Source organism: Spinacia oleracea, chromosome 5 (assembly GCF_020520425.1).
Source record: "Spinacia oleracea cultivar Varoflay chromosome 5, BTI_SOV_V1, whole genome shotgun sequence".
In the NCBI taxonomy this organism is placed as follows: domain Eukaryota; kingdom Viridiplantae; phylum Streptophyta; class Magnoliopsida; order Caryophyllales; family Amaranthaceae; genus Spinacia; species Spinacia oleracea.
Genome location: NC_079491.1, coordinates 23,644,995 through 23,668,979, shown reverse-complemented (window position 1 = coordinate 23,668,979; position 23,985 = coordinate 23,644,995). Strand labels below are relative to the sequence as shown.

At 36.3% G+C, this 23,985-nt stretch overlaps 2 protein-coding genes across 11 annotated transcripts; one reads left to right on the top strand and one right to left on the bottom strand.

The window, feature by feature from the left end:
• Positions 1–814: 814 nt before the first annotated feature.
• On the top strand, positions 815–16,467 carry LOC110802684 (signal peptide peptidase-like 3). The gene is made up of 14 exons (XM_022008130.2): positions 815–1,102; positions 3,243–3,398; positions 6,219–6,330; positions 7,584–7,703; positions 7,906–8,063; positions 11,095–11,265; positions 12,407–12,441; positions 12,548–12,704; positions 13,416–13,469; positions 13,546–13,638; positions 13,902–14,044; positions 15,290–15,360; positions 15,942–16,022; positions 16,111–16,467. Exons 1-14 carry the CDS (start codon positions 989–991, stop codon positions 16,209–16,211), a joined length of 1,566 nt encoding a protein of 521 aa, XP_021863822.1. The 5' UTR covers positions 815–988; the 3' UTR covers positions 16,212–16,467.
• A 133-nt stretch (positions 16,468–16,600) lies between these two features.
• On the bottom strand, positions 16,601–23,977 carry LOC110802683 (septin and tuftelin-interacting protein 1 homolog 1-like). 10 transcript variants are annotated; one of them, XM_056829030.1, is made up of 3 exons: positions 21,005–23,977; positions 18,393–20,433; positions 16,601–18,094 (listed from the first exon to the last, which is right to left on the bottom strand). In XM_056829030.1, exon 1 carries the CDS (start codon positions 23,746–23,748, stop codon positions 21,133–21,135), a length of 2,616 nt encoding a protein of 871 aa, XP_056685008.1. In that variant the 5' UTR covers positions 23,749–23,977; the 3' UTR covers positions 16,601–18,094; positions 18,393–20,433; positions 21,005–21,132. The 10 variants fall into 10 exon arrangements, with proteins under 10 accessions (XP_056685008.1, XP_056685009.1, XP_056685007.1 ...); XM_056829031.1 differs by having other exon boundaries at positions 16,601–16,857; XM_056829029.1 differs by having other exon boundaries at positions 16,601–19,051; positions 20,352–20,433.
• Between the last annotated feature and the right edge of the window lie 8 nt (positions 23,978–23,985).

Below are 23,985 nucleotides of genomic sequence, written 5' to 3'. Positions count from 1 at the left end.
ATTATTGAAAACAAAGTACTTCCTAGAAACAAGTTTTACAAACTTAATTCTTTTTTCAAGCTTGCATTTTTGTTTATGCAATAAAGGTAATAACTCTCAATTTTCGACATCACCTCTGACGTTGTCTTATTAATTGTTTATGTCTTATTAATTAAAAGGGAATCATTGACGAGAAATCATTAGAAGGTAGGATAATTTAAAGTAATTTGTCCAAAATAAAAAGTAAACCATGAAACATTAGTGAGCGATGTGATAAAGTTAATGGGACTTTGTCAATAATCAATATTTTTCCATAAATTATCCACGTAAGATTTTTATTGTTTTTTTAACCATAAACTAATAAATCCGTATAGTTTGAGTATTTTTTTTAACCATAAAATACGAGTAATGAATTTGGATGTAATAAAGTTTAACGACTAAGACACTACGCAGCACTTGAGAATTGCGATAGTTAAGTTTTTCAAAAGGTCTTGCGCGCACAAGGTGTACAATAAATTTATTGTACACCAAGATAACTTTTATTCATTTTTTTGTAACTTTAACTTACTTTTGATTAACTTTTATATTAGTAAAAAAAAAGTTGATAGATAAACATTTTAAAGGGTTAAATGATTAATTTTATGCATTATTAGTGATTTGAAGAAATAAGTTTTATTAAAATAAAAAAAATTTATCACTAAAAGTATATAACTTTTACATATATAAGCTTAACTTTGAAGTAGTTTGAGTTAACTTTTACTCCGGTGTACAATATTTATTGTACACCCATTGTAAATAAGAATTTGTGTAAGTTTTTTATCCCCAAGAATTCGGGTATGCCTTTCAAATTTAACCACCCTTCATCCCCGACATTCCCGTCCACCATTTTACACTTTCTGAAAACCTTGGGAAGAACAAGAACGAACCCAAAATAAATAAAAAAAAAAAAAAAAAATTCCCAAAAAATTTCATAAGGAAATTGAGGCATTTACCCTCAAATTTCAGTGTAATGGCGATTCATCTGCGCCTGAAGGCGATCTTGCTGTTTTTTGTTGTTAATTTCGCCTTCGCTTTCGCCGCTGATGATGCAGTTTCTTCCAAATGCAGCAATAAAGCTCGTAAGGTTAGTTGAATTATTTATCAATGCCTTTTCAATCACGTGTCTTGGATCTCAATTTCAGTTTAGAATTTTAATTTGATCATTTTATTGTCCAAATGGGGTTTGTCAATTCTAATTTAAGCACATTAATTGCACCTTTTTTTTTGGATGATTAATCTTGTATGCAATGGAAATGAATTTGTAATTTGATTTCTTTGAAAATGTAACTAATCTAGTAATGCTAGCTGCCAAGATTATATTTCTGAATATTAGAATGGGCTGTATCGTTAAGAATCATTGATGAGTAAAGTATAAATACGTATGCAGAAGGTGGAAAGGTTAGTCTTTTAAACATCCTTCTATGTTTTCCGTTGGTTAAATAAGTTTTCAATGGTGATTTGTGGTTGCAAAAATATATTAGGCATGGTAGTTGAAAGGCAGTTTTTCATGTTGGTCTGTACCTATGTGCATACACCATATAGGGTCTTCAATCTTTCTAATGGCCTGTTTAGCTTAATGTGACTTTGTTGATGTGTAGTATGCGTATGCGATTGAGGGCCTACTCTTTTGAGTAGATTGAAGTCAATTAAATTTTGATAAAATCCTGCATGATAGCTTAAAGAGTTATCTAAAGGTAAGGGATTTGGTTCCTTCTAAACGGGAAAACTAGCTTGTGACCTTATTGTTACTAGAAAAATTACATCTAGACACAAAAACCAGTTCCAACTTAGCTCTGTTTAGCTCACGCCCCACTTTAAAATGCAATGATTTTCTACATCCTTATTTAACCGAGGTTAGTTTTGGTTTGAAGACAACTTTTGGTATCAATCGTACTTTCATTTTCTTCCTAAACCGACAGAAACAATAAATTTGGTTTCAAATGATCTTCCTAAACCAACTTGGGGCTCTTGGGGGTGTATGCTACAATTGTAGAGCATTTGTAAATTTCGTCAATTTTTTGTTTTAGGAGGCATCCGGGCAGGTAGTAGCATTGATGATCGACCTCTTTTTTTTTGTTTTTTTTGTTTCTGTCATGTGGGTGAAGGTTTGCGAGGATTGCACATATTATTTCGATGTGGGAAAGTGTAGATTATTTTGTACCCTTGTTTACACATGCTCCTGGGATCTCCTTTGAATGTTTTTTAAAGAGTGAATTTAGTGCTATTTCAGAAATAGTGTCTTCTTATCTTTCGGTGAAGCGCTGGTCCTCTCTTTAGAATCTTTCATCTTTCTTTTTTGGAAATGAAAATATTTCTTTATGAAAATAGAAAAGAAGAAGAAGGGGAAGTGCACATGCTGCCTTAAAAAAGGACTGGAACTCTGGAAGGTCACCAATTCGTACCTAAATTTTTAATGAGGAAACCTTTTTGAGACCATAGTCAATCATTTATCTCTTATTTCCTTGATTGGATAGTTAACATGATCTTTATAAGGGGGAAGATTTGGTGGAATGGGTGGTTAGTAAAACGTATATGGGGATCAGAAAGGATATTAAATTGGTTTGGGCATGTGAAAGTTGGGTAGGGTTTTGCGGAATGGAAAATCCAAAACCGTTACAGAACAACCGAGTTTTAATTCCATGGTCCACATGCATCGGGTGGACCAGAGTACTAGTTGTTGTTTAAGGAAAGAGAGGTTATACTAGGTTTTAATAGTTTCTGGTGAAAGTTTCCCATTCGGGATGCCTGTATTGCATGGAAGCCAAAGTTCTCAAGGATGTTTATAATATAACTATTGTCCATTTGATTTCCCCCCAAATAGAATGTGCAATATTTTAGGACATCCAAATAAGGTAAGTATGCAATTATTTGTTGGATGAAGGGTGTACTTTAGATACTTTTATTACTAGGGTTTTTGGTAAAACTATGCATAACATATTAACATGTAATTTAATTGAGTGCAGCCTGTACATTGTTTGATCTCATTTTGCGAAGTATGCTATTTTATCAGCTCTTGTTTCATTTTATGCAATGCCCCAATCCCCAACAGCTCTTTCCATTTTGCGAAGTATGCTATTTTATCAGCTCTTGTTTCATTTTATCAGCTCTTGCGAAGTATATATATATATATATATATATATATATATATATATATTTTTTTTTTTTTAATTTTATAATATTTGAATCTTAATTTATGTGTGCGTTTGGTGAATTGTTCTTTCCAGATTGCGGTGGAATACTGGATTGATGGTGTTGGGAAAGGGGTTTTGAGTGCAATAAATTCAAAATTTGGTCCTTACCCTTCTCTCGAGGAGAAAAGTTCTAGACTTCCAGCTGTAATGATGAATCCCCTGAATGGTTGCTCTAATTTTTCAGTGAAGGTCTGTGTTCCATTAAATTTATCGTAGCTACGCACCTTTTTTTCCTCCTTCACCTACTTTTTTTTTGTTTTCTGTCGAGGGGTGGGGTGGGTGGGGGGTGATGGTGGGGGAATTGAGATTTGAGGCATGGTTGATGAAGAGCTTTCTTTTGGGTGCATTGTAGCATTGAAATCCTCTTTACCATGAATTTTGATGTGTGTGAGCCCGTAGTTTTGTTATTTCTGTTTTAGTCAACTGTTAAGTTCTCTTGTCTCAGTGATCTGTGTTTCTGTGACATTTTATGCTTCAATCCTAGACTTAATTGCAAGTAATCACATCAGGATTATAATTAACTGAAGATAATTAGATGTATTTGTTTTTCGTGTCCATGGTTCTCTGATAAGGATCCATCGGTGGTTCTGCCATCCCTTCCGTAAATATGACCATGATTTGGTCTAGAACTCTAGACGAACCTCAAAATACTATATTGGTGAGAAGTCAGAATTGATAGGAAAATTAGCTTGAGTTCTACTTAGACTTGCACAACCTGGTGAACTGACTGGTTGGTTGAAGTTTTTACGTGCTTGCATGTATAGCAACAAATACTGAAAGTTGAAAATGAATGCTGAGACTTTAAGCACATGTAAATGGTGCATGTGACATCTATAGTGTGATGGAAGCCTTATGCAGATACTGCTGCAGGCAGATTTTTATTTTGTTACCCAGCAAGCCATATAAGGAAAAGTGGAAAACCGCTGGAATTTTTGATAATTGATTATAGTCATGGTCTTAGCATGGATTGTGAAATGCAATGTGCTCAGGAAGTCAGGATCGCAACTGAATGCAAATGAAACTCTTGGTGTTATGTGGAAGCTTAACTTGAGTCTTGCTGCTAATCTAGAATCTGAACTCTGATGTTTATTGAAGTGGACCTTATGACAAATTTTCTGATTTTTGTGGGTTCTTACATTGCTGCTTATTTGTCTCTTTCCCAGTTTCTCCTGCTATGAAATGAAGCTCATGTTAGGCAGAGATATATTTTCTTTACTAGACATTGTAATGATCCATACAAAGAATCTACAGTGTTGATTCTATTTAAATCACTTGTGTACAAGAAGGTTCGTCCCTATAAAGATGATACCACGCTTTGGCTCCATGATGGGATGGACCATTCCTTTCTGTTAGGAATTTCTCCGAGTCAAACGTCTTGCCGTTCCAGCCAAGGTTATTTAGGAAACAACAGTTCCCCTCATTTCTGAAAGCATGTCTCTTTGCCGCCAAACAGAGAAACCTACATAAAGATGTTACTAGGAGAAGAAAATTTTAATTTTGCAAGCTGTTATTGCTGGTGCCCAGTAGTGGGAGGTCTGCCGATCATCTATCAGTCATTTTTTCCTTGAGTTCTTGACTTTTTTACTGTTCCTACATGCTACTTATGTTATTGTTTGACTGGGAATTTGGGATTAGTTATTTTCAAGCATACAAGGAAAAAATATTATTATGGCATGGAAGAGAAAAACAGAGGAGGTGAATCACTGAAGTGTGGAAAATGGTTGAGTTAGTAAATGGTAATATGTTGATTCACATGGAAACAAAGAAATGAAAGATTCTTCAAAGGTTAAAGTAGTTTATGGGAAGGTTTAAAGTCCTATTTAAGGCTTTTGTATAGTTGGTGCTTTGTATGTCAACAATCACCTTTCGTTTTTGGACTTGGTAGATTTATTGATCATGATTGTTTGAGGGAAAGATTTTTGGCTCTAATATTCCTTAAATACATATGTAGCACCCTCTTGGTATCTATTTAGCACTCTCTTTTACTACTTCTCCCCCCCAAAAGGGAATATTGGTATCGTTCTATTTGGCCAGCCTCTTTTCTCCTTTTTTGGTTGTAATTTTTCTCCTATACACTCCACATGCCAAGAATCAATCTAAAAGGAGGGACAGTTTAGGTAGTATCATTACAATTTTGTTCAAGTGGTTTGAAGAAGAAGGTAGCTAGTTAGGTTGAGCAGTTGAGGAGAAGCTCTATAAATAGGGTAGATTAGAGAGGAAGAAAGCATGTTGATTATTGATGAGAGATGTCTGTTGCTTTTACATTTTGGGAGAGATCAAGCCTCTCGAAAGCTTGTGTTTATCGTTTAGTTAATCAATCTTAATCACCTGCTCTTAATTACCACCATGGAATCTGTCCAAGCTATGTCGATTCACACCTCCATGTCAACGGGTCTCTTATACTTTCTATAGAGTTTTAGAAAGATCTCCTGATTCATTTACATTAGTGGCCTTAAGCCATTTCAACTTTAATTCAAATGTTGTCGTGTTTTGCATTGGCTTAACACTAGGAATATACTCAATCAAAGACCACACTCCCTTTACATGTTTTTTGCATTTTGGGAGTAAAGAGATTGGGAAACATTTAATCAAAGTGATCAACTTCCATGTGGCGGAGGTTGTTTGAGGTGCCATTCCCGATTTTGGATCGGCAACTTCCTGTTCACTCAGCTAGATGTTTGGGGTTTAAGAGGAGCAACAGGGATCTGGTGGCTGGTTTGTGCAATCATTCTGTTGGTTTGGTAGTTACCTGAAATAAAGTTTCTGTTGTAGTAGGCCTGAAGACGACTAAGAGAATGCGAAACATATATAGATGACCAGGTATGAAGGACTAAACTTGACGACCTTTATTGATGATTGAGGGAATATGTGAAGCAATTTCCTAGTTAGAAGTGAATTGAAAGTTTCTAGTCTTATTTCTTGCTCCCTCTATTTTAAACTTTGTAAGTATTACTCTAACCACATAGTTTACATTACTGAGACAATTAATCTGCTTGTTCGTTATTGCAGGCGAGTGAATCCGTCGCACTATCTACTCGCGGTGACTGCGAGTTTACAACCAAGGCAAAAGTTGCTCAATCTGGTGGTGCTGCAGCTTTGGTGATCATAAATAACTTAGAAGGTTGGATATATTATTTTAATACTTTATTATTATCTAGCTCACAAGGTGTCAATCAATGCGGGACAATTTGTTAAGAAGTAGCCATAAATCAATTTTTTTTTATAGAGGACATAGGCTTTGTTTTATGTTCCCCAATCAATGTTGGACAATTCAAGGATATGCTTGAAAACTACAATACTCTCTATATAAAACATATGCTTTGATTTGGCTTTCCCAATGGGACAACTTTTCCTTTGATGTTTCTTTCTCCCTCTTTTTCCTTCTTTTTCCTCTTCTTCTAACATACTTCTATCTTGTTTACTTTTCTTTTTATTGTAGCCTCCTTTTGTTCACTTCATTCTTATATTGTACTTAAAAGCATTTTATACCTTTATATGATTTAAACATTCATTTAGGCAACTTTTTGGTTTAGGCATTGGTTTATGATTCAAACATTTGTTAAGAATCATATGTAGGTTGCTAGTAAGGATTGGTAGAGGTTAAGACATTTAATAGAGAAAACAAGGTTGTTGTTTGCTTTCTTAACAGATATGGGACATATAATATGTTACGTAAAAAATTGCACTCCCTCTGTTTCTTTAAGTTTTTTCCACGTGGAACCTAATTCTGTATCGATAAATATATTTGTTAAAAATATTCATGTGGGATCTTGTTTGATTTGTCTCTTGTAGTTTCAAAATATCAATATTTTATATTGTTTTATAATACGTATTCAAAGATATTGATGATTCAGATATGCATTGAAAACTGAGCAAAAAAAGTGGAAAGAACTTTAGAAACAGGAGTAATTTTTTTTTTTTAGTTGCTCTAAGTCGCTAGCCTGGCTCAACTCGGTTTGTTAAGGTCTTGAGTTGAGTCAACTTGAGTCGAGCTCTGTCTAAGTTGCTCTCAATTCAATTAGCACCCCTAAAACCCTTAGGCACTAGAATGATTGCCTCAACAGGCATAAGCTTCTTTTGTTCGCCTTACTTTTCAGTTGGTTGGAAATTAGCAGATTCCATGCCATCGACATTTGAGCATGTTTAAGGTTTTTTTTAAAGGGTATGGAGACCTTGAATCTAGAAAGAGGTCAATGAACTATTATACTCTTGTTTTTAACATCGCATTCAATGTGAAGAAGATATTTGAAGGGTAAAATTGAAACATCCCTTAATTCTATTTCTTTTTTACGACTTATATTACTATTCAACAATATAAAGTTAAATGGCGTCTTGCCATATATTCTGAGATGGAGTATTTTTCTTATCTTGCAGGCCTTGATGAAATGGCCTGTTCCAAGAATGAGACAGATTTGAATATTACTATTCCTGTTGTCATGATCTCAAAATTCGGAGGAGACATTCTAGGCAAAGCTGTAGAAGCAGGGAATCGAGGTAATTTGTTGTAACTTATTAATTATGAATGGAAACTTGGGATTTTTGCGAAAGCGGGTGAATAGGTCTTAGGAGAGGCAAAGAGTTAGCCTTTGGAGTAGCAGTAAGGCTAACATTGGTTAAAGCTGGATCCTTTTCTTCTGCTGCTTTAAACTTCACTGACAATTTTTTTTTCCCTCTATGGGGTTTGATATGTTTCCAGTGGAGCTGCGAATATACTTACTAAAACGTTCAGTTATTGATCTCTCTAATAGCTTAGTATGGTTTATATCTCTTGCAACACTAATTGCTGCTTCGGTCTGGCCGGATCTGTGTGGACATGAGCAGACTGATGAAAGATATGACGAACTGTCACCAAAGGTTTACTACTTGAATCTCATTTCTCAAAAATTGAACCAGTGTGCATGACATGTCTGGAAGTGTGTTTTGTCTTGTGTAGTTTTAGCTATAGTTAATCAACATTCTCTTTGTAGGACTACTAGGCTATGTCATGTTTGGATATAAAATCTCTTTTGTCTTGAAACGTTATGAATGGCAGGAAGGGAAAATTTCCTCAAAAAGCCGTCTGTTCATATAGCATCTTTTGCCTCTCAATTACATTACCAGCACAAGTCTTACTTCATGCTGGTAGAAGCTGTCCTTGTGCACATCCTGTCTCTATATCTTCTTTCTCTCTTGTTAGTCGATTTTGATTGGCCTAAAGTGTACGGTTGATACACGCATTGTATAAAATCTATGTATAAGAAGGCTGAGATTTTCTACTGCTTTAAGTTCATGATTTATTGAATAATTGGTTGATTGCAAATTGTTTTGCTTGATTTATTATCAATTCATAATTATCCACGAGATGCATGTGGAGTACTCCTTTCATCCCCATATAAACTTTCCATTTCCCTTTTGCACATAGATTTAGGAGAGCGATTGGTGGTGGAATGTTTTTTTTTTATTAAAGATGAATAAAAAAGAAAGTATGTTTATTGTTTTTATTTATGAGTGAACTTGGATCATAGTGCTTTAGTAGAAGGAAAATAAAACACTTTTATCTTTAGTGTACCCAACCTAAGTTACTAGGTGGATTTTATAAGCTAGCTGAAATTGGGAGCTTGAAGGTTGTTGAAAGTTAAAATTTTGCTTATTAACGCGTTTACTCTGAAAAGCCAACTAAAATAAAACTAAATACTTCCTCCGTCCCTTTTTACTTGCCCCTTTTCCTTTTGGGGGTGTTTCAATTACTTGCCCTTTGTTCAAATTGCGAGTTTCAAGTCTCACCCACACATCTTGCATCCATTTATGAAATCTTTTCTTTCCTTCCACAACTTCCATCAAAGTTTCATACCCATACCTATGACAAAGTTCTGTCCCATTGGCGTCACCAAGTTTGTTGCATTGTTACTGTCCTCAGCCTCCACCTCAAAATACCCATGACCACCACAGGTGAAGCTTGTTTTTGCAGGTTGAACTACAGAATCCATTTGAAGATTCTCTCCGAGGCCCAAGGGCCCTTAAGAGTGCAGTTTGTCGCAAGCAACTGTTGTTTTTAAATTTCCAGTTTAAGAGTTAGTAAAGCTCAGTTTAGTATTTGTTTGCCTTCGCTTCATTTTGTATGAACTGTCATTTAGCTGATGTCAAAAAAAAAAAAAAAATTGGGCTGAACGGGTATTGGGATCAAAAAGCAATGATCAACATTTTGATGGCGGGGTATTTACTTAGATAGCTTCAGGATGGTCTGGTGATTCTTTTCTAGTTGTGGAATTTTCTATTTAGTGTTTTACTTATGTCTAAGTGATACGAAGTATTATTTAATTAGCTAGCTTGCCTTTCTTTATTAATAATTTTACTGGCTGTTTGGTTCACACTAGGGAAAAAGAAAGGGATCATGAAAGGGAAATAAGGGGAAAAGAATCAAGAAATGGAATTTGTCATTTTTGTTTGGTTGGTTTCTTGGAAATAGGAAAATAATATGCATTCAACAAATCAAAACCCACAGCCTTGTCATTCTCTTCCTTCCACCATTCACCATGGATTCTGATGTTTCACCAACATTAGAAGGTTTCACCTTTTTTTCTAATAAAAATTTAGGCATCTTTCTCTTTCTGATGCGATGACTGAAAGTTTCTGGGAAACTGGTGTAGAAATTGGTGGTCATCACTCATCAGACATATCTTGTGGCGGTGAGTTGGTGATATGCCCAACACTAGAGTAGATCTGACAATTTATGGCTGACTTGACAACTGGTAAACTAACTGCGGGTATCGGGGACCGAAATCCACCACCAATTGGTTCGGTCTTAACATGTATGATTTGTTACAAATGTCCGTTTGCGGTATGACACTGTTTAACTCTATGACAATTATGGTGGACTGATGGCGAAGGTTGTGAGGTGTGGATGAATCGTGGGTTGTGGTTTTGGAGTAGAGGAGAGTTGATGAAGGAAATGGGGGAATGTTCAAGTCCTGAGTTGCAAGTTGGGGTGGGGAATTAGTGAACAGGATCATGGGTATTCCAAATAACGGTGGTGGTGGACTGGTGGTGAAGGTTGTGACCGGGAGGCGGTGTGGATGAGTTGGCTGTGGGTTGTGGTTTCGAGTTGATGAAGGAAATGGGGGAATGCTCAAGTCCCAAGTTGGGGTGGGGAATCAGTGAACAGGAATAAAAAGGGGGGAATAGAATTAAAAAATGGCAACTAAACAGTCAATAAGGGAAAGGTTGCTTCTATTTTCCTTTTCTTGATTCTTCCCAACCAGACAACCCCTTAGATTACACCCCACCACCCGCCCACCCCCTTCCACTATTTTCCATTATGAAGAATAAGGTTTGGCCCGAACAGGAAGCCTCTACAGTTTTAGGGCTTTAGTTTATGCCATTTGCTTATTTTAAGTAATGGAAGATTGGAAGGTATGATGTTCAAAACTTTGTTGGTTTCTTTGGCTGTGGAGTCTAATCACTTTTTGCTTCATTTCTTTTATAAGAAAAAAAAAACGTATTTTTATTGAAACTGCACCAACAATAGTTAAAGTACATCAAGACAACAATCTTTGGAAAGAGACAGAAAAAGACGACAGAAAACAGAACCATAAGTTAGCCCAATTCCTTTGACATAATGTTTTGTATGCCTGGATGTGTAGTATATTGTCTTTTTAAAGTCTTGGTATTTTATATCGATGGAAGCTTGGAATTTGATTTTGAAGACTTCAAAGGAAATTGTGTGGTAGAACTTTTAGACCTTTTATCCAAGGAAAACCTATCATATAAAAAATTACCTTGACTAGTCTTCTAATCGTAAAGAGCTTGTGCATCCCCCTAAAGTTGATATCTTGGAATGAGTTGTCACTGAATCTCTGTATCTGTTCATTTATTCCTCAAATGATCTCTTTACCGTTATTTTGGGCAGGAATCTTCTGCACCCAAGGATGAAGCTGAGCTGGATACACTTGATATAAATGTAGTGGGTGCTATAGTGTTTGTCATTGCTGCTTCAGCGTTCCTGCTTTTACTATATTTTTTTATGTCCTCATGGTTTGTCAAGGTGTTGATAATTATGTTCCTCATCGGAGGTTCTGAGGTAATTTTTGATTTTTGAAAACTCTTTTATTTCTGCTATTGAGTGCTAGAATTTTTCTCTTGCTGGTGCTGAAGTGTATTTGCTACTTGAATTGAGAGTGTCTACCCTTCATCCTCAGGCCAAAATATGGGGATTAAGTTTTTGACAACTCTAAGGAGATATCAAATTTTCTATTTTGTATATAAAAAGCAGAAATTTTGTGCCCAGGTATCCAAACTTGGCTTTCTTCTAGCATGCCAATTTCTAGGTGTCTTATTATCAGTAAACTATGAACAAATATGTGCAAATCTTACATTTCATTGATCAAATAATATGGAGTTTTAAAAATTGTGTGTTTGTGTGTTTGACAAGAGACACTGACTAGCTTGGTTACTTTCATAGGATTGCATTCTTGTAACTGTTGAATGTAGAAGCTTACACAAATTTTGTGTGTCTGTTAGTTTGCAAATGTGTGTGTCTGTGACAAGAGACAATGACTAGCTTGGTTACTTACATAGATTGCATTCTTGTAAGTGTTCAATATTGAAGCTTACAATAGTTTGGAGATTAAAGTTCACAAATGTATAGTGGAAGCCTAATTTGCACATATATTAAGGAAATGATAAGAAAAAGGATAATGGTACCAAGCGTCATTGACTTGTTCTAAATTCAACTAAAAACTGGTTTCTGGTTAAGCTTATAACAATCCGGCGGACAGTCAAGCACTCAAGCACTTAGAGTTCTATTTTTATTATATATAGATATAGACTCAATCCTTAACAAATGTTCCACCCCATGTTTATATTCACATCACAAGGATATACACAGTTTATTTAGTTTTTATTATTATGGTATTAATGATGGAAGTGGGTGTTCTCGTTCTTGTTTTCGTAAATAAATATCGTATCAGACAGATATTTCTTAGGACAGCTAGTTTCATGTCCAAGATTAATGTTTTGATGAATACTATTTTTCTTCAGTGCCCAGCGGCACCCTTTTTTCTTAATATATAATTGTGCTGAAATCTAGAATTTCTAGTTGAACCATCCATGTCTGTCTGTGCTACATCAGTTTGAAGCTTGTCTTATACGGTTTATTTCTTTAACTTGGATATACTGCACTTGGTGTTCTGTGTTCTCTTATGCGTTGATCATGTCTACAGGGAATGTTTTATTGCTTCACAAGTGTTGTGCTAAGGTAGATCTTGAATACTTTTCTCTTTGTGGCTCTTCCAAAATCTTTTGTTGTTTATATATGTTTATTTCCTTCTGAATGCTTGTTTCTTTGCGATGTTGCTAAGCAGACGATGTGGAAATGCTAGACAAATACATATAAAATTACCTCTTGTCGGGGATTTGTATGTTATTCGTTCTTTGGTATGGTTAGCCTGTTTTGGCTTTGCGATTTTTTGGATGGTGACTCGAAGCAGATCATACTCATGGATTGGACAAGATATTCTTGTAAGCCCATAAATAACTGTTTGTGTATCTATTTCATGTTTATAGTCTCAGGAACAGGACTGCAATGCTCTATGAGTTCTGGAATTGATGTCCAAATTTAACGTTGGGGATAACCTTCTCTTGATGCTCCTCTCATTTATTTGTTTGGTTTCTGTTAATTATTCTAGTATGTAAAACATATATTTGGAATTTTGGAACCTTGGCTATATTCAAAATAAACATATATTTGGAATTTTGGAACCTTGGCTATATTCAAAATAACATATATTTGGAATTTTTGCAATTTCATAGCATTCACAGATTTCACATTAATGAATGGTGCTATTGTTCTAGGTGCTGAACTTAAGCTTCACATTTTGATTAATCATTTATGTAATTCTTTCCATGAAATCATATTTATGCTTCATCCATGACCTTTTCACTTTCACCGTTTAAAGTTGTCCGTTTGACTCCTTTTGGGAATAAGGTTTGCACATTAAATGCTCAGAAGTTACTGGGTGGTCTGGAAGTCGCCAAATGCTTAGTTTCACAGCTTTCTCTTTGATAAAATATAAGGATCTAGAAGAACCATTTTTTGGGTGCAAATAAATGAAATTGCTCACCTTGAGGCTACTTTCTATTTGACTTGTTCGGTTCGTTCTTCTAAAATTCATGAAAATTAAGTAGTGGTTTTCTTATTAAGTAGTGGTTTTCTTATTTTCTAAAATCCAGGGAATTTGTTTTATGATCAGAGTTCTGCAGATGATTCGGTTGCCTAATATAAAGGTGCAAATTACTCTCTCCATTACATTGTCTACTTTGGAAGCATACTAGACTGACCAAATTTCCAGTTTATACACAGGTTGCAACAGCTCTACTGTGTTGTGCATTCTTTTATGACATCTTTTGGGTCTTCATTTCACAAAGAATATTCCAGCAAAGCGTCATGGTTGCGGTAAGATTATTCGTCATGTACTTACGACTTACATCATTATGCATCTTTGTCTTCACTGGAGCTATTGCATCTTGTATTGTCTAGGGTAGTTTGGTCATAGTTGCTTAAACATATCTTGAATGCCTTCATCCTATATACCGGAAAAGGAAATGTGGAAACGTGGCATGATAACCTCAATTCGATTAATTTGGGGGAGGTTCAAGGGAACGTGTCATGCAAATTTAACATTTTCCCCCCCTAAGTGCAATTTTAATTTATTCCAGGTTGCAAGTGGTCAAAATAGCGGTGGCGAAAATCTTCCTATGCTTCTGAGAATCCCTCGTTTTTATGATCCATTTAAGGGATATGATATGATTGGCTTCGGAGACATTCTCTTTCCTGGTTTACTTGTCTCATTTTGCTACAGGTATTTAAACTTTTCTTTTTTACTTACTTCGTTCTTTTTTAGCTGACACACTTTCCTTTTTGGGAAAGTTATTTTTAGTTGACACACTTCTTACATGGGTATGCGGGTACATGATTAGTGTGTTAGTGGTAGGGATGTTATTGTCTATTACCTTCCTTTGTCACCTCTTATTAATATGTGTGCTAAAATAAAGTGTTTTCATTAATAAAGGACAAAATATTATGTTAACAAACTATTATGCACCCATTCCTCATTTCTAGTGTTCTGAAGTTTAGGTCTCAATGTATAGTTGACATCTGAAAACAGTACTATTATTTCTGATCTGAAAGGGATGAAGGTTTATGTGCAAGGATAACTCTATAAATTGGGGACTTTATCCAAAGTTTTTGAATCCTCCTTAAGTTGGAGAAGTGTTTGATTTTGTTTTCAAATAAAAGCCGTATTGGGCCAATAGTTAGACAAAAGGTCTTGTGCGCACAAGGTGTACAATAAATTTATTGTACACCAAGATAACTTTTATTCAATTTTTTGTAACTTTAACCTACTTTTGGTTAACTTTAATATTAGTAAAAAAAAGTTGATGGATAAACATTTTAAAGGGTTAAATGATTAATTTTATACATTATTATTGATTTTGAAGAAATAAATTTTATTAAAATGAAATTTTTTATCACTAAAAGTATATAACTTTTACATATATAAGCTTAACTTTTAAGTAGTTTGAGTTAACTTTTACTCCGGTGTACAATATTTATTGTACACCCATTGTAAATAAGAATTTGTGATAGCTAGAAGACATCAGAATGAGAATGTCCTCTGCCGGCTTGGCCCATAAGCTAAATCATATAGGTATCAAGAGATGCTCTAAAGGTTACCACTTACGAGTGTTGTCCTGCCCCGCTACTGAGAGGTTTAGGGTTCGATTCTTATATTGCCTCTGCTCCTCATTCTATACCCCCAATAGATACCCACCTATGAACAAAACCAGAAATTGTAGCATAACTATATCATAGGAAAGCATTAGTAACTAAATACTTAAGATGAGAAAATGCTACAAGGTCCAAGGACATTTTTTTCTAAATCATCTAAAACAATAAGGTGGAATTGTTTGGTTTGGTGCTTGGTTTGCTTGATAAATTGGATGGATGTTTTTATTATATTCAGATGTCAAGCTGAAGCTTAAAAAAGTACATATGTTTTGCCGTTCTTATATTAATTTCAAGTATCTCTCTTTACTCAAAACAGATATGACAAGGCACATAAGAAGGGATTATTCAGAGGATATTTTTTCTGGTTGGTAGTTGGTTATGGTGTTGGTAAGTGGTTTCTTACCCAGGCTTCTGTGTTGAACTTAGTTTTCAATTATTCTTTTCCTGCCTTCTATTACTCCCTCCGTTTTCTTTTGTTAGTTTTACTTGGAATCTTGACAATATTCACAACTAAAGAGAGTCTTCTAATTTCAAAACATATTTATTTTTGTGGGATCTTATTTTATTCGTCTCGATGTATAGTTTCACAATATCAAGTTTTTAATATCTTTTATCCAGCATAGTTGGAGATATTTACGTTTAAAAATAGAGCGACTATTGAATTTCCCTGTAACTTTCGCTTATGAAATTTGTAATTAGCACATTGAAGCTTCCTTCCCTCAAATCCAAACAAATGAAAATACAAGTAACAAGAAAAGAATTACAAGCTCCCAAGTGGCTTTCTCACACCACTGGGGTTTAGGCGGCGCCTAGGTCATCTTTGATTCCCTGAAGAAAGCTTGGAGTCTAGAATTGTGGGGTTTAGGCCTCCGTATGCAGTCGATTGGGACGTTGCGCCATGAATCCTGTGATTCTTGCAGTCGGTTGTTTTTATTGTTTACTCTCTGTATTTGTTAAATCTTTTACAGGGCTTATCTTCACGTATGTTGCCTTGTACCTGATGGAGGAGGGTCAACCTGCACTATTGTACCTGGTTCCATGTACATTAGGTAAAAATATATTGCTGATGATGAACTGTATCTCTTTTTTGCTTCTTGTCAAACATTCCTAATGTCCATAAATATGCTTGTTGTTCAGGGGTGGCAACTATATTGGGCTTTTGCAGAGGTGAGATGAAAGATCTTTGGAATTGTGAACCCGAATCTGATGTAAAAGTACAACAATCTGCAGAAGCTTGATAGACCAATTATAGTTAAACGAAGTTGTAAGTTAATACTGGTCAAGATATACAGCCAACTAGTGACCAATGATTGTGCATTTTCTTTTTAGCTTTTGTATGTTTAATTTTGAAAGGGCAACCCTAACAGTGGGTGTAATATTGTTTTGTTGTATATAAATGTATGATTCTGAGGTATAGGATTAGATAAAAGGAAAACAAATGTGATTCTATGTTGTTCCGGGATTTGACCTATATATTATGGTTCCTTGATTTGACCTATTTTGTATGTACCACGTTAAACAACAAGCATTTGATTTGGTTATGATATCGCAGAAAAGGGCTTGGTTTGAGTTTTTAGAATTAGCAAAGGGATTACAAAAGTAATTCAACGTAGAATATAATCAAACATGACAAAAACGTGAACCATATTCATAATAAAAGCTGTCAACTAGTCAGACCAAACATCACAATCAACAATGTATACAGCAATTATAGCTCTTGAAATTGAAATGAGGGTCAGCCCCTGCTATGCAAATACATTATCCAGCTTCGCAACTGCGCCTCTATGACAACTGTACATCGGGATATAGCTTGGTGTAGAAGAATGCAGCTTAGCTCGTAACTCAAGACGGTTATCACAATCAACCCTAGCTGCAAAACTCAAACTACAAGTAATCTTATGAGTAATCTAAAGTCAATGAACCCTCCTCTCTTATCAATCAAGTAACAACAACACCAGACATCAGGTGTGAGAAATGAGAATGAATGAAAGCAATAAAAAAACTTCACCAGTTAAATGTGCGTGCAAACCTAACATTGTACAAGAATAATACATGTAATGCCCACAACTGGCAGAGGAACAAGGGAAATGAGTAAGCATACTACAGCTCTTGCAGGTCTTTTTCACAGCAAAATATTAATCAGTTCACTTAGATAAACAACCCCATAGCCTACAAGTTAGTGGCTGAATATTTAAGTTTGACAAAGGCATAACTCTTTAGACCTAAATAATGGCACTGAATGTAAGAGTAAAACAAATGAGTGGTTTGGCAAGCACTGCACATCCCTCGGCTCGACTAAAATACAAAATTCCATCCAAAAAGTTGGTCCATTAGATGAAATTAAGAATACGCATTTATATTTTGTATTTTATACCATCTATTAGCTTCTCAGAGTTCTTCGAAAACTATATAAAAACCATAATGTCTATTAGACATGGGTTAACTTATGATTTCAGGCACACTCATCATGATAAGAAGCAAATGGGATTTATTTCAGAAGTATTGTGTAAGGAACAGGAGACCAGGGAGTAATGAGTATGATCAAACATGACAAAAGAGTGAACCACCTTCGTAATAAACTTTATAAAACTTGTGTAGTATTAGCCAAAGAGCACTAGATATAATCAAGCTGTCAACTAGTCAGACCAAGCATCACAATCAACAATGTATACAACAATTTTAAATTCTTGAAATGAGGGTCACACCCTGCTTCAGATGCAGATGCATGGCTCAGGAAGAGGAGTCGTACACACAAGAACAGAAGAGCCAAGAAAACCCTAACACCACGCACATCCACAGAGTCACCTTATCACACAAAAGTCTAGAATCTAGAATTTGACAGCCCAAAAGCCTAAAATTCCACCAAGGGTAGCAGCTTATTTATTGAATAACATACAACGATAGGAACACACGACAAGGCCATAAATGCAGAACGTCTAAACATGATACTTCACACAAATTCTTGAGAAAAATAATAAGACAATTTTGTCATGCATTTATTTTTAATATCATAATACTGGTTCGTCTAGAGGAGTGCAGATCAATCTGACACAAGCCTACGAGTCTTTTGCTCTGACACAAGCCTTTTGCTCTTCAGTAGGATTCTTCTGTTCGTTTGTTCCTTCAATTTGAGCCCAATGGCGATATTCAATTAGTAATTGACTGGAAAAGTTCATGTATCAAATCAAAGGCTATTTTAAGATTGTAAGAGTGGAATGCAGCAGATAAAGATACAACAAAAACCACTACCACAACACGTCAACAGCCTAGATTCCTAGAATCATGTTGGAGCCTCTAATTTCAGTTCAGAATAATGATTAAACTAGATGTCATTGACAAAAAATATATATGTTTTCAGTCATTTAGCCATAAAACTTGCTACCTTGCAGTAGATCTTTTGAGCTAGTTTTAATACTTACAGATTAGGATAATCTTCTGAATGTTTGCAACAACTGCTAGACGATAATACCTAGCATGTCTTCGTTTAATTCCACATAGATCTTAGCATTAGCTGAATCATGACAATTATCATACAATGCAGATTTTCAGTTCTGATTTCTTTATGCTAATCAACTCATAGCAGTAATGATTACTTACTTAAAACAAATAAAACCTAATTTACACGAGGAAGAAAATAATCCGCCTAAGAAAAACAAACAGGTAGACTATAGAATAACCACGTAAAATGAAGATAAAGAACTACGAACAGGAAGCAACACTAGCTGGATAGTTCAGACACAAGCACAAAGAGTATAGTATACATAAATATTACCAGCCTCTACCAAAAGTTAATCAACATCACCAGACCAGTGTAGGTAGTGTTTTCGTGAATGGACTAGTCTATTTATTAAGAGCATAGGAAATATAAAGATATTGAATGCTAGTATGCTTATATGTGTTGTGTAGTGGGTTTTTGTTCTTAGAGAGGTTGTATAGCATATGTAACCAAGACTTCAGACCTGACAGCAGCTCAAACCTGAACCTGATCCTACAATCCAAGCTTGGACCTTACCCTGCAGCCCATATCTGACCCACCAGCCCCTGCAACTCCTGCCTTCGGACCCATCAGCCCCTAACCCTGCACTCCTACAGTATTCTGTTCAGTTCTGTATAGTTCTATTTCATAAAGTTCAGTCCAGTTTGTTTCGTAAAGTCCAGTTCTGTCAAAAGTGTACTGTTCTGTTTTTAGAAATTCAGTTGTGTAACATTACATATATTAATGACTCTAATAAAGTTCAGTATGGTGTTCCTTGTTACTCTAATTTTCTGCTCTTTTTTATTGTTTTTTCCGCAATTCGTTTGTACATCGAAAAAATTACAGTCATTTCTTCAATGAAAAATTTACTCCTAGATTATTAGCCTAAGCAGAAAGGTAGTCTAAGTCGTTAACTACCTTGCTATCTACTACTAAAATTAATTATCACCAAGTTCTTTCATCCAAAACTGAATTTCTTAGGTTTAAAATGGTCATACAATTTTTATGGCTCTTTTTTTTTTGACGAATGAGACATAAGGGCATTAAAAAATATAAATGGGGGAGGCGGGTTTCAAATCCGTGACACGAGCCCTCAATCGTTACCACTAGCTAGGATACGACATGATTGATTGTGGACTTTGTGGTTTTATGGCCTTTATAATTACTTGATTGTTTTGATGGACACCTGGCAGATAGATGAGTTAGAGTACACCTGAAGTAAAAGAACAAAGGCTATATTTTCTGTAAAATGTAAATGTCTTACTAGTATTCATTATTTCCATAACAAAATTCATAACACATGACATTTTCTGTAACCGCAGAAAAGGTAAGCAACTAAGCATTAACTTGGAATCAAAGGATTATCTCCTACTACAACTCTGCAAGCACTTCAGAAAAACATGTTTAAACTAATGATCTACTCCCTCCGTCCCATAATTATTGTCCTGTTTGACCAAAAACACGGATTTTAAGAAAAGTGGAATATAGTAAATGAATAAGTGGAATAAAGTACAAATGATGATTGAGTTGTATGGAAAAGTGGAATAAAGTACATGTGAAAGATAATATAGTACATAGGAAAGTGGAATATAGTACATGGGTGGGGTTTTCAATTTATTTTTTAATTAATATAGTACATGAGAAAGTGGGAACCTTAGTAGCCAAAATTAGAAACAGGACTATAATTTTGGGACGCCCAATTTAGAAAACAGGACAATAATTTTGGGACGGAGGGAGTACAATTTTTACATTCCAGCACAACATTTAATATCAATGCAATCATCTTAATACATCACGATTCACTATATATTTTAAGCTTCAGATATTTAGATTGAATTCAGAATTAAGCAGGTTGGGATTTGATTTGAGCAAAAAGCTACAATTGTTATAGACTCAGATATACCTCTAATCTCCTCAACTCTTCCTCCAATTTCACTTTTTGTGGGCTCTCCCACGCTTGGATTTTGATTTCCTCACACCTATACCTGATATTAGATTAGCATTTACGGGTGAGATAAAGTTTGTTAAAGACCCCCGAAAAACTAGAATTTCCAAAAGAATACTTCTTAAGGCACACCTGGATATATTGTGAGTGATGTTACTAAGACACACCAAGCAATTCAGTAAGTTTCTTCAGTAATCTAATGTAATGCTAAAAAACCCAGGCCAAGTTAATCATAATTCTAGACAAAAAACCATAAAATCACAGCAACAATTTCCAATAAAAACAAATTTACCAAAAATCCAAAATTCACCTCATAACTCTATGCAAAAAATCCCAACATATAACACGAAATTGAACCCATAATTACCGAAAATAAGCAAGTGAGAAACTCAACTGGTAACACGAATCCCTTATTCAGCCTCAAAATTTAGATTCAAACCCACCTTAACCCTAGTTCTCATCAGATTATAACTTCTTCCGGTTCTTTTTTACAAAATTTCAATCAGAATCATTATCGTCCATAAAAAATATCTACATATCAGTTAATAACGGACTAACCATAACCAAACAGCGAACATTAAAAGTCGATGGAAAAAGAACATAGAACATACCTGGTGAAAGTGAGAACCCGCTTGTAATCTTCCGCAATCTTTATGAGAATTGCGATTGCAATGGAGAGGAAAACCGAAAGAGGGTAAACGAAATAATAGGGAATGGGGCACCAGCCTACCAGCAAAGCTCAGTGCCGTCCCGAACCAGAAATGTTCTGCATTTGCCGGAGTTGATCAAGAGTAACCAAAGACCATTCTCCATGGCCTTGAGCGTAGATCTTCTGATGCAAGGAATCCACAGTAATGCTTACACTGCCAAAGCTATATACTTGGTGATGGCTGTGTAATCTCCCAGGTTTTGGCTTGAAGAGCAAGCCTTGCTGCTGTGCATAGAATTCAACAACTTCTTTTAAGGTCTTAGGCACATCATCTGTTTGTTGGGAGGCTTTCAACTGAGCCTCATATTGTCTTTGTTCTTGCACCCTCATATAGCTAATGTTCTCCTTCACGCCAGGCTGAACCATCTCCAAACCTTCAGCAGCCTGGCTCATCATCTCCAGGCCTTGGTTTAGCTGCATCCGAATACGTTCGTTGGCCAAAAGTTCAGCAGGAAAAAGATCTTTCCATCCATTGTACCATTTCAGAACCTCTTCAAAGTTCGGACTTGTACAAAGCCAGTGGTACAGAACTTGCTGCCATTTGTTGAAGAATTGTGACTCCAGTAAGTTAACCATGTGATGTATGGGAACTGCAGAAGCCCAAGTCATGACCCAGTAAAACTGATCAAGTTTTTGATTAGCAGGATTAACTTGAAATTCCCTCATCACATCTATCAACTTGGGAAGGATGGACCGGGAAATAAGTTGTTCCCAACTTGAAGCATCGAATACCGTCTTCCAAGGTGATAGGATAGTATAGGCTGACATATCACTAGGATGCCATTTATAAAGAACAGTTCCTAATTTTATACGAATAGCTTGATAGAGAGTCTCCAGCTTCTGTCCAAGCAATGGAAGCCAGGGGTGCACCCACACATGGATTGGTATAGTTTCTCTACAAGGTTCCCAAGAAATCACTGCTTCAGACAACTTAGGCATCACAACCATATCAAGAAGTGATTGTAGCACGGAGCGTGGAAGCAACTTTTCCCATGATTCCAGAAACCGGAGCATAGGCTCGGGATCTCTAGCCTGCCATGTGTTTATACCCGCTATTCTAACTGCAGGAAACACTACTTCAGCCACCAACTGTGAATATGGAGCTGATGCATCCTCAAAAATGTCATGATCCTCATCTCCCTGCAACAAACCTTTCCACATAGCTATGACATCCATACCATGCAATGGGTTCTGAAGTGGATCCCATCCTTGGAATACTCTAATTAACAAAGGAAGAGCAAGTGAACATGCTATGCAAGACAAGTTACCAAGTTTATATTCCTCAGGAAACCTCCTTTGGAGATCTCCGAAGGACTTTGCAAGGGATTCTAAAGTCAATCTCCCGGACGTATTCTCTTCCTCAATACTGTCTAGAACCTGCAATATCTCCATCATAGAATCAATCTGCTTCTTCTGGCGCATAGCGTCTACCTGGAGCATTTCCTTCTCCTTCTGCAATGCAATGACAGTTTCTCTCTCATTCCTGGAATCCTGATCCACCTTCTGAATATTAAGCTCTTCCAGGTCTACTATCAATCTAATGTTATGCTGCAGCTCTGGCATGGGAATATCACTTTCCCTAGCTTTCTCTTCGGCATTCAGATTTTGCAGATTTGTTAACACCCGAACCTGGGGACCCCTCATATCCACCACCTTCTGAAGTACCAAATCCGGCCCTTGTTCCTCTGCCTTCATCGCCAAAAACTCATCTGGAGTGATAATACTTTCTTTCTTCTTAGCACGAGCTCGAGCTTGTTTCTTCCAGGGTTTTTCCTCCTTCTTCAGAGACAATTGCTTTCCCTCCAATTCAGGTGGTGGAGGTATATTTACCAAGGTGGGCAAGTTCTTGTTCTCCTGGTAGTCATTAAATCCTAACCCCTCCCCCTTCGGCCTCTTCGTCGCCTCGATGGGAGCAACAATACCTTGCTGATTCTTCCCCAACCCACCACCACCATACCCCATCTTCTCTAGCAACTTCAACCCAATCCCTTTTGTGTGCTTCTCAAAAACCCCCACATTACTGTCCAACACATCCGAACCTCTCCTTACCCCTCCTGACTGAGACTTACTCCCCCCACTGTGCCCAGCCAATTTTGCCTTCTCACGCCGCTTTTCTGCCCCTTCCTTGATTTTCCTCCCAAAGCTGGTCGGCAAGAACAACTCTTCATCATCCTCTTCCCCTTCACCATCATCCCTCCTACCTCCCAATCCTTTCTCCCCTCGATTACTCAAACCCGCCCCAAACCCCAATCCAACTCCAACATTTGCCACAGCACCTAGCCCAAGCCCGGGTTTAAACCCATCTGCACCCTCCTCACCCTCAGAATTTTCAACACCCCCTTTGGTATTAAGCTCTACCTCCTCATTAGGAGCAAAAATACCAGTGGAAATAAAATTAATGGGTTTCGAGTAATCTGCCTTCTTAATAATCCCCCCTTTTCGCCTCTTGTTTTTCTTCTTCCCAGATAAGGAACCATCATCATCATCTTCAGAACTACTGGATGCAAATACACCATACGTTGCATCATCCTTAGATTGAACTGTTTTTTCTTTCCGCTTTCTGTAAAAAAATTCATCCCCAATATACTGCCCCCCCTCAAAATCATTTTCCATCCCGAATTTCTCCATGTCTTGATGCTCATCCATTATTTTATTTTTTTTAACAAATTAAAAAGAGAACAGCAATTGCAACAGAAAAATCCTATAATTTGTTGATAGAATGAAGAGAAGAAGTACCTTTGCTGGTTGTTCGCTTTATCTTTCTTCCGCTACTCGAGCGAACCGGGAGGAGAGAGCAATTCCGCGATTGAGAGGGAAAGAGAGGGAGAATTGTGGTGATTTCTTCAATTGAGTGATTTGGTGATTTTTAAGAAGGTTTCAGTT